The sequence below is a fragment of the Hyaena hyaena genome, unplaced genomic scaffold, assembly GCF_003009895.1.
Source record: "Hyaena hyaena isolate Hyena2069 unplaced genomic scaffold, ASM300989v1 scaffold_15, whole genome shotgun sequence".
Taxonomy (NCBI): domain Eukaryota; kingdom Metazoa; phylum Chordata; class Mammalia; order Carnivora; family Hyaenidae; genus Hyaena; species Hyaena hyaena.
The window spans coordinates 3118757-3129655 of record NW_024080647.1 but is presented as its reverse complement, the minus strand read 5'-3'; the positions used below and the strand labels follow the sequence as shown (position 1 = coordinate 3129655).

General features: G+C 43.9%; 1 protein-coding gene across 5 annotated transcripts in view; it reads left to right on the top strand.

Annotated features, from left to right (window-relative positions):
• Positions 1-68: 68 nt before the first annotated feature.
• Positions 69-10899, top strand: part of DIS3L (DIS3 like exosome 3'-5' exoribonuclease) — a 53136-nt gene continuing 42305 nt past the window's right edge. For all 5 annotated transcript variants that reach the window (XM_039218789.1, XM_039218808.1, XM_039218784.1 and 2 more), the window contains exons 1-2: positions 69-281; positions 1498-1651. In XM_039218789.1, the coding sequence (XP_039074720.1) occupies positions 143-281; positions 1498-1651 (293 nt within the window). In that variant the 5' untranslated portion in view covers positions 69-142. The remainder of the gene's footprint in view (positions 282-1497; positions 1652-10899) is intronic.

Sequence of the window (10899 nt, the reverse complement as noted above, 5' to 3'; positions counted from 1 at the left end):
ACCAGGCCGCCCGGCCGAGGGGGCGGGCCCCGCGCCGCGGCCTCGCTTCCGCCCGCGCCGCGCCGCGCCCGCCGCCTCCCGGCCGCTCGCTCGGGGCGGCCTCGCAGGGCCGGGAGCGGCGCCCAGGCCGAGCGCCGCCAGGATGCTGCAGAAGCGGGAGAAGGTGCTGCTCCTGAGGACCTTCCAGGGCCGGACGCTGCGCATCGTGCGGGAGCACTACCTGCGGCCCAGCGTGCCCTGCAACAGCCCGCTCTGCCCGCAGCCCGCCACCTGCCGCAACGGTCAGGGCCGGGGCCGGGGCCGGGCGGCGGGGCCGGGAGGCGCCGGGCCGCTGCAGGAGGCGGAGCGCGAGGCCGCCGGGGCCGCCGGGCCTCCGCCCGCCCGGAAAGCCGCACTCGGGCCCGGCGAGCGGCGGGGCTGCGGGTGCGGAGCCAGAGGCCCCGGCCCCGGAGCCGCCCCGACGGCCGCGGCGCGCTGCTCCTGGGGCTCTCCGCTTCCGGGCCCAGAGGCCGGCGGCCCGGCGATCGGGCTTTACCGGGGGCCCGTGGGCGCGGGAACCGGCCTCTTCTGCCGCCTTCCCCACCCCACCCCCCCAGGATCGCGAGAGCTTAAAATGGGGGCGAGGGTGCTGAGCAGCTCCTGCTGCTGGTCATTTGACACTTTTTACTCCCCACAAATTTCCTGACCTGGCAGCCCAGATGCCTCCGACTTTTAGCCAGTGGAGAGTCCTCTGCACTAAGGGTTTGCCACTTGTCTGGGGCCCTCGTACAGGAAGGTCTCAGGGAAGCTGGATTTGGGGCTCCTGTGCGCTAGACCTTCCCCCACTTTTTTCTCAGTTGCAAGAGTGGCCGATTTAACGAGGAAGATTACTGGTTCTCTTCCCTCTGGTGGGAGCGGGACGTGAGGGTCCTTCCCAGCGAGTATTTGGAATCCTCAGTTTATGGTTAAGGTGAACATTCCGGTGCAGCTTGGCGAACCAGCACCCTGAGATGCGGGCTGGGTGGAAAGCCTAACCACTGCCCTTGCTTGCACTGAGCATCTTTTCCAGTCGATTCCGGCCTCCTGGCCCCCTGGAGACTTCTGAGCATGTACACAAGCTTGATTCAGAACCCGCTTGAAATTGCCAGCCATAAACAAGTGGTAAACTTGTAGATTTGGGAGGACCCCATTTGAATGGGAGTGTATGTCAGTGAGTTAACAGAAATAAATATTTAGGTTGTGCTGAGGATTTGCTTGTTTTAAAAAAAAGTAATCATCTGCACCACTGACAACACCGTACACCACCCTGAGCCTTATCACAGCTTCAGAAAAATGAAGATGCTGAATTTACCTAACTTGAGGCGTCTACCAAAGTAGATTTGTCATGTCCTTCAAAAACTTTTGGGTGTAGTTAAGACTGGAAGTTATTTTGTCTACTGGAGCACCTTGACCTTGAAATAGTAGTAAGCCAGGTTTGCAAATATCTCTAATCGCTTACATTTTGAATTTTGTTTTTAGATGGGAAACTCTTGTCTAGTGATGTGACCCATTACATGATCCCAGATTGGAAAGTTGTTCAAGATTACCTCGAGATCCTGGAGTTTCCTGAGTTGAAGGGGATTATTTTCATGCAAACGGCTTGTCAAACCGTGCAGCACCAAAGGGGCCGGAGGTATCCGTTTTTGCATTATTTATTTTTATATGGCGGACTTTTCTTTTCCCCTTTAGAAAGGTCCCTTTTCAGAGGAGATGAGGAGGAATTCATTATTTTGTCAGAAGGGACTTTTTGAACTAATTTGGTATTCTCTTTGCTGGTGAGGAATGCAGTAACATTATTTTATATTTCTGCTTCAACACCTGGCCAAGAGATTGGACTGTAGATCAATAAATTGCAGTGTCCCCAGCATCTGGGTATTTAAGATTCTTGGCTTTTGGTTTGCATTTATTTTTTCGATACATTGTTTCAGAGGCCTACACTTTCAAGGAAGGGGAAAGAGTACTTTATTTTTAAATTTTAAACTGTTGATTGTGATACAAATTGTACCTGTAGTGATTTACTTAAAGAAACCAGAAGTAACTTGGTTTATCTTTACATTACTACTGATTCGTACATTACAAAACTACGAATCATATTAATTGTATTTGCTAAACAAAGCGTCTCTGAGTGAAATCAGTACAAAATGCTTGCCTTGTACCGAAATAAAAGAACAGTTCACCTTTTAAACAAATACCTGAAAAATGGTTCTGTTTCGTTTAACATTGGAAAGGATTTATGATTTCAACGTGAAGACTGCATAGAAACACCATATTAGAATTATACATCCAACCTTTTAACACCCCTCATTATATAGAAAGCAGAAACTGTATGTTTATTCTTTTTTAAGTGTTGTGGCTTCTTCAGACATTGGTGGTAAAAGATGAAGTGTGTTTATTTGTATATGAAAATAATGAGTTGTCATTATATGCGGTGTTCAAAAAAATGTGCATTAACTGAATTGCAGATTTTTCAGATAGAATATTTTTAAATGAGTTTGAAGTTGATTTTGTTCAGACATCCAGATATAGATGTTTATACACATCCAGGTTTGAACACTGCTCCAGGTGTCGTATTTCAATTTCTGCTACTAAAATCAATTTGTTGCTATCATTCGGATTGCAGGCACTCTGCTGAGCCTTTTCAACTTCTGTTTTCTAAAATATTTTTAATATTAAGGGTTGTTTTAAAAACCAATTCCTGAGACACTCAAAAGCAAAGAATTGGAATTTAAATGCCTTTTCTCCTGAACATTTCAAAAGTCGTTAACTTGATGAAAAACTATTGGTTTTCCACCGCTTTACCATGTCTCTGAATATACTAAATGTGAAAACAAAGGATGAAGAGTTGTGAAATTGACCGATAGGATAACATCCTGGTTTTCCCACTTGGTAAGCACATTTGGAGCTCATAGTTCCGGGCCTTATAGAGCACAAAAAGAAGTACAGTTGACTCTTGAACAACATGGGGATTAGGGGCATGGACCCCTACAAAATCCATGTATGTATAACTTTTGATTCCCTGAAAACTTAACTAATAGCCTACTGTGGATCAGAATCCTTACCGATAACATAAATAGCCGATTGACATATGTTTAATATATTGTATATTATATACTGTATTCTTGCAATCAAGTAAGCTAGAGAAAAGATAAACCATAAGGACAGGGTGACTGGGTGGCTCAGGCAGTTAAGCCTCCAACTCTTGGTTTTGGCTCAGGTTATGCTCCCATGTTTCATGAGTTCAAGCCTCACGTTGGGCTCTGAGCTGACAGCATGGAGCCTGCTTGGGATTCTCTCTCCCTCCACCCACCCATGCCTTTCCCCTGCTCCTGCTTTCTCCCTTTCTCAAAATAAATAAATAAACTAAAAAAAAAAACCATAAGGAAGAGAAAATATATTTACAATGCTGTACCGTATTTACTGAAAAAAATGAGAAAATACATTTACAATACTCTACCATATTTACCGAAAAAAATCCACATAGAAGTGGACCCTCACAATTCAAACCCAGGTTGTTCAAAGGTCAACTGTATTAGTCCCTCTCTCAACAAAGTTGTTGTCTTGTTGGGTTAGGTGCAAGAAGGTAATGGTGACACACCTTAGACCCAGGCAGTATAATTTAATGTGGACTGTGCAAAGTGCACAGGTGAATACAGGGAGTGAGGGTTCAGCCAGAAAGCCCTCTGAAGGAAATAGGTTTGAAATTGGTCTTAAAGCAGGGGTTCTAAACATAATTGATGAAGAGAAGAAATGATAAAGACAAAGCAGGTTTGGATCTTGGTGCTTTGTTTCTCTGGTAAGCAACCAGCAGTTTGTATCCAGGTTGAAACCGCCAAATGACCAAAATTACCTAAGCTCTGAAGAGTGTCATATATTGGGGCGCCCGAGTGGCTCAGTTAGTTAAGCGTATGACTTCAGCTCAGGTTATGATCTCATGGTTTGTGGGTTTGAGCCCCACGTCGGGCTCTGTGCTGACAGCTAGCTCAGAGCCTGGGGCCTGCTTCAGATTCTGTGTCTCCCTCTCTCTCTCTGACCCTCCACTGCTCATACTTTCTGTCTCTCTCAGAAATAAATAAAACATTAAAAAAAAAAAGAGTGTCATATATTGAAAGCTAACTTTATAATTGATCACAACCATTGACTATAGAAGATCTAGGGAATTTGCTTTATTTATACTTCAAAAGCATTAAGTGTAAGCCATTGGACTTTTATTTTTTTTAACGTTTATTCATTTTTGAGAGGGAGAGAGAGAGAGTGAGAGAGAGAGACAGAGTACTCGAGTGGGGGAGGAGCAGAGAGAGAGGGAGACACAGAATCCAAAGCAGGCTCCAGGCTCTGAGCTATCAGTGCAAAGCCTGACGTGGGGCTTGAACTCATGGACCGTGAGATCATGACCTGAGCTGAAGTCAGACACCCAACTGGCTGAACCACCCAGGCGCCCCCCATATTTTTATATTTAGTCACAAGTGGCCTAGCAGAAGCTCTCTGGTGTTTTGCTTTACTTAATGTTGGAAAATGTTTTGTTCTGTGTTTCATTTCTTCCTTGGAGATTTTTGAGATGCTAGTAAATACATTCTATTTGATATGCTTTTAGGTACATTATTGCTTAGAAAAGCTTTATCAATTAAAAATACCTGGTTGGTCTAGTGTCTGGTGTAAGGATGCCTTGCTTTCTCTCCTTTGGGTGCCTTCCTTAATTCCTTCATTATAGCTTCAGAGTCTCAACAGTTGCTCAGTATATGACATAAGATTGGAATTATAGGGGTGCCTGGATGGCTCCGTTGGTTGAGCATCTATCTCTTGGTTTTGGCTCAGTTTGTGATCTTACATTTCCGTGAGTTCGAGCCCCACATCGGGCTCTGCACTGGCAGCCTGGAACTTGCTTGGGATTCTCTCTCCCTCTCGCTCTGCCCCTACCCTTGTGTACACTCATGCGTGCTCTCTCTCTCTCAAAAAATAAATAAACTTAGGGGCACCTGGGTGGCTGAGTTAGTTAACGTCCAACTCTTGATTTTGGCGTAGGTCATGATCTCACCGTTTGTGAGATCAAGTCCCACACTGGGCTCTGTGCTGACAGCATGGAACCTGCTTGTAATTCTCTCTCTCCTTCTCTCTCTGGTCCACCCCTGCTCACACACTGTCAAAATAAATAATTAAACATTTTAAAATATAAATAAACACTTTTTTAATATTGAAATTATAGAACACTATAATTGGAGAGGATCTAAGAGATCAATGATCTAATTCGCATTCAGTGTATTACTCAACATGAGTAATGTTATCGACTTTGTTTCTAAAAAGCTTTTTATAGACTTTTTTTCTCATGGACACCCAGTTAATTTATTTGATTGCATTATTACTTTAATATGTTTAAACATAAATCTAGATGTAAAGTCCTCACACTTAAATACTTACTATGACCCTAAACCCAAATTGGACCTTCATATTAAATAAACAAAGCTTACAAGGTAAAAAGACTGCAAATGAGCATTAATTTAATGTGACAGATGACATTGTTTTATGGAGATGAAATCACCAGAGTTGAGTTTAACCATAAAAAGACATAGTGTCTTATCTGGTTCTGTATTTAAGATGATTTTATGTTTTGATTTCAATAATGACAATGCAGAAAATGCCTGTTCTCAGAAGTGTATTACATAAACCATTATCAGAAAGTGTTGAGTTTTTTGATTGTTCAGGATAATCACGTGTGCTGGCATCCAACAATCCTCAAACATTTAGTGAGGGATCTTTTTTTTTTTTTAAGCTTATTTATTTATTTTAAGAGAGAGCGCGCACGCAGGAGGGGCAGAGAGAGACAGGGCGGGAAAGAGAGAATCCAAGTTGGTGCCACACCATCAGTATGGAGCCTGCCATAGGGCTCGAACCCACGAACCGTGAGATCGTGGTCTGAGCCAAAACCACGAGTCGGTTGCTTAACAGACTGAGCCACCCAGGCGTCCCAGTGAGGGATCATTTGATGGCTCTGGTGAAGCTGTCTTGTCCTTTGCATTCATCCATGAATGCAGGTGCTCATCTGTTTACTCAACAAATACTTAGAGACTGTGTGTGCCAGAAACTTGTGCTAGCACCAAGGAGGCAGTAAGGAACAAAAGTAGACACAGCCTTGAGGGGGAGACAGGTGGCACTCAGATAATCACGCAGATGGAGGACTACAGCTGTGATAGATGCCCTGAGGGATATGTGCTTAGTTCCAGGAGAGCTCAAATTAGGTAGGGGAGGAAAAGCTTTCCTGAGGGAGATGCCTACCCTGCCTGGGCTCTGGGGGATGTAGGTAGGAGTAACCAGGAGAAGAGCTTTTCAGGTGAGGGGGCTGTGCAGGGTGTGGGGAGGGGGATTTGGCCCATTCAGGGAACTGAAAGAAGGCCCTGGCTTGGATGATGAGTCTCGGGGATGTTGATGAAGGGTTGAAAGCAGGGTGGGACAATATATATGATCAGATTCCTACTTTGAAAAGGTGCCTAGGGGCACCTGGGTGGCTCAGCATCCAACTCTTGATTTTGGCTCAAGTCATGATCTCACGGTTCATGGGTTTGGGCCCCATGTGGGGCTCTGCTCTGACAGCCTAGAACCTGCTTGAGATTCCCTCTCTCCCTCCCTTTTTGTCCCCCACCTTCTCATGCATGCATGCAAACATCTCTCTCTCAAAAATAATTAGAAAAAAAAAAAACTTAAAGAAAAAGAAAAGATGACTAGACCAGTAGAGAAGAAGCTATTACTTTAGTTCATAGGAGAGGTGTTGGTAGCTTAGAGGTGGAAAGAAATAGAAATTTCCAACAGCATCTTAGTAGGTAAAAGTCTGTCAAAGTTTCTAAGTATGTAACCAAAAGAACTGAAAATATATCCACACAAAATTTGTGCATGCATGTTCATAGCACTGTGTTCATAATAGCCCCAAAAGTGGGAAGAGCTCAAATGTCCATCAACTGATAATGGTTGTACAAGGGAAGACTGTTCAGCCATAAAAGGAATGAAGCACCAACATAGGCTACGGCATGGATGAACCTTGAAAATACTATGCTAAGTGAAAGAAGCCAGCCACATGGAAGTCATTTTTCTATGATTCCATTTATATGAAATGCCTAGACTCAGTAAATCCAAGAGATGGAAAATAGACTAGTGGTGGCCAGGGGCAGGGACATGGGGAATGATTGCTTAATGGATCTGTTTCTTTTTGGGGTGATAAAATGTCTGGACTTCGTGGTGATGGTTGCTTAATTCTGTGACTGTACTAAATTGAACTGTATGTCTTAAAAAGGTTAATTTTATGGTATATGAATTATCTCTCAGTAAAGCTGAAGAAACCCTATAAAACTTATTAGCGGAGTTAGATCTGTGAGGTGCCGGAGAAGATGGTGTCAAGGCCAGCACCGAGTTTCTGGTTTCTATCCAGTTATGTAACTGGATAGAAAGAGGGAGCACTGGACGAGGTCCAAAGGGGTATGACTAGAGGTCATTCCTCTGAGGTTGCCTTTGAGGCTTCCCAATGGCAGCAGTTAGAGGGCATCAGATGGTCCAAAATATACTCCATTGAAAATGTTTTACTAGTACCACCTAGGGGCATCTGACTGACTCAGTCAGTGGAACATGTGACTCTTGATCTCGAGGTTGTGAGTTCAAGCCCTGCAATGGGCATAGAGCTTACTTGTAAAAACTCTGGGGCACCTAGCTGGCTCAGTCAGAAGAGCACATGACTCTTAATCTTGGTATTGTGAGTTTGAGCCCCACGTGGGGTGTAGAGATTACTTAAATAAAACTTTTTTTTAAATATTTTTATTTATTTCTAGGAGAGAGAGAGAGAGAGAGACAGCGTGAGCAGGGGAGGGTCAGAGAGAGAGGGAGACACAGACTCTGAAACAGGCTCCAGGCTCCGAGCTGGCAGTCAGCACAGAGCCTGACGCGGGGCTCAAACCCACGAACCGTGAGACCATGACCTAAGCGAAAGTCGGACGCTCAACCGACTAAGCCACCCAGGCGCCCCTTAAATAAAATTTTTAAAGAAAAAATTCTTGTAGAAAACTCAAGGACCCCTGAAAGTAAGTCTCCGAGACCCTAGCAGAATTCTGCAAGAACTGGCTGAAGAAACACAACATTGTCCATCCCCGGACTGGTGGTGGGATGTCCACTCCTAACCTCCTGAGAAGAGAAAGAGGGGATGTTGCATTCTGTACAAAAGTCCATCTAAAGAAGGCAAGTGTAGCCATACTCCTAAGAAATTGTTTGAAATGCTTAAATAATAGAGATTTGGGAAATGCTTAAGCCAGTCCAGAGAAACTAGGATTCTTCTACGAGACTGAAAATTTTTTAAATTTCAGATCGTTTTATTGTACTTGACTTTCTGAAACTGCTGTTCTCCTATCATTCAGGCCAAACTTGTTCAAGGCACCAGGATCCTCTCTGCTGGCTCCGTGCAGGATCCTCATATATCTAATCCCATCGCATGCACCACCAGCCCTGACTATCAAAAAATATGACTATATTGTATGTATGCACTATTAAATTACAACCATAAGCCCACATGCCCCTACCAGAAAACCTGGCTGTCACACTCAAAGTGATTCACTATTTCCTGCTTTCCCCATTAATATTCTTGTGCCATTTGTTCATCTGTCTTACCCCACTGATAGGTAGCTGACAAATGGAAGCATGCACTACAAGTCTAAGGAAAATACATGGGACTGAAACTTTAAATTGAGAAAATTCTTTTTGTTAAGTTACGTATTTTGCGAAACATGGAGAAGGATTGTCATTCCTCTGATTTGGTGGTAAACGCCCTGGGTCTGGCTTGTGGAACATCAGTATTTGAGGGGGACAGGATTGGAGAATCTCTGGGTCTAAAGCACACTGTGAGAGGTGCCTGCGTGGCTCAGTCAGTTAAGTGTCCAACTCGTGATCTCCACCCAGGTCATGATCTCACGGTTCATGTGTTCAAGACCCAAGACCCACATCGGGCTCTGTGCTGACACTATAGAGCCTGCTTGGGATTCTCTATCTCTCTCTCTCTCTCTCTCTGTCCCTGCCCTGTGCATGTGCTTTCATTCTCAAAATAAATAAATAAACATTTAAAAATACATATATGTATAAAGTGTGATAACAAATCAGGAGCTATGTGAAGAGCCTAGCAGAACTGTAACCGGGTTCTGAAAATGTCAGGGTGTGTTCTAACACTCTGCTGTCTTGTATTTGGACCACTCTTGTCACAGAGAGATGTGAGTTCATGTACGCATTTGGAAAACATTTCTTGGGCACAAGAACCACTGTCTGCTATCATGAACTTTCTGTCCCCTCTCCTTCTTTGGGCCCTTTCGCTAATTCTCATTCACCCTTCTCATCTCAGATGTCACCTTCCCTGTCCCTCCCGTGTTCTTGTCATACTCTGCCCCTTTCCCTTCATGGCACTTCTCCCACTGAAATGGGTGGTTCTGATTTTTGTTTCTATTTGGTTTTGCCAGTTAGCCTAGCTGCTTTTTAAAATTGTGGTAAATGTATATAGCATGAGAGTTACCATTTTAAACACTTTTTTAAAGTTTATCTATTTTGAGAGAGAGAGAGAAAATTCTAAGCAGTCTCTGCATTGTTAGCGTGAAGCTTGATGTGGGGCTCGAACCCACAAACTGTGAGATCATGAACTGAGCCAAAGTCTAGACTCAGATGCTAAACTGACAGAGCCACCCAGTCACCCACCACTTTTTAGTGTATAGTTCAGTGGCTTTGAATACATTCACATTTCATGCAGTTATCACCACCATCCTCTCCAGAACTTTTTTCCACCTCCCTAAACTGAAACTCTATACCCATTAAATACTAACTTCCCATTTCCCCCTCCCCCAAGCCCCTGGCAACAAACCATTCTACTTTCTGTCCCTATAAATGTGACTAAATACCTTAACCTCATGTGAGTGGAATCATACAGTGTTTGTCCTTTTGCGACTGGCTCATTTCGCTTAGCATAACGTCTTGAAGGTTCATCCGTGTTGTAGCCTGTGTCAGAACTTCCATTTTTAAGACCAAATAATACTCCCTTGCATACATTCCACATTTTGTTTATCCATCCATCTGTCGTGGACACTTGCTTCCTTGGTTATTTTTGGCTATTGTGAATGATGCCGCCGTGAACATTGTTACAGGAATATGTCTTTGACGCCCTGTCTTCAGTCCTTTGGGGTACACACCCAGAAGTGCACTTGCTGGGTTGTAGGGTAGCTCTTGGATTAATCTTTTCAAGGAATGGTAATTTTGTCCTGGCCAAGGCTAGCAAGGTGCTGCAGACAAAGGACAGAAAGGAGATGCTTAGATGATGGAGCAAAGGGGAAGGAATGCAGCAAACATTTGCTAAATGAAGGGCGTTTAGTATAGAAGGTAATTGGTAAACAAAAAAGTGCACCAAGTTCAGGTACTTTATTAGGTGTAGATAAAGGGCGCCAATACTGTGGACGATAAGATCAGGAAAAATAGGCAATATTTTTTCAGTGTTGTCTCTGAAATAATAAATCACAGTTGTTTATGGAGTCTCTTCTAAAATCTTTTATTGCTTAAGAAATAAGTGCTCGTTTAGAAAAATTCAGGTGTTACAGAAATGTATCGAGCAGAAAGTGAAAGCCTTCACCATCTCCCTGTGCAGGGCCGGGCGCTGGGAACGGGATGGTGTAGACTCCTCTATGCGTATTCTAAGAGGTTTTAAAAATGACTTCAAATATGTCTTTGTGAAGGTGGGAAAATTACCAATCAGAAATGTTCTAGGCATTTCTGGGGGGGGGGAACAGCTTTTGTTTGCACAAGTGGGGTCCTATTAAGGACAGCTACCATTTGCAGCAATGAAACTGAACCCTTTTGTTGATTGTGAAAGTGCGTAAGTGCTATTAC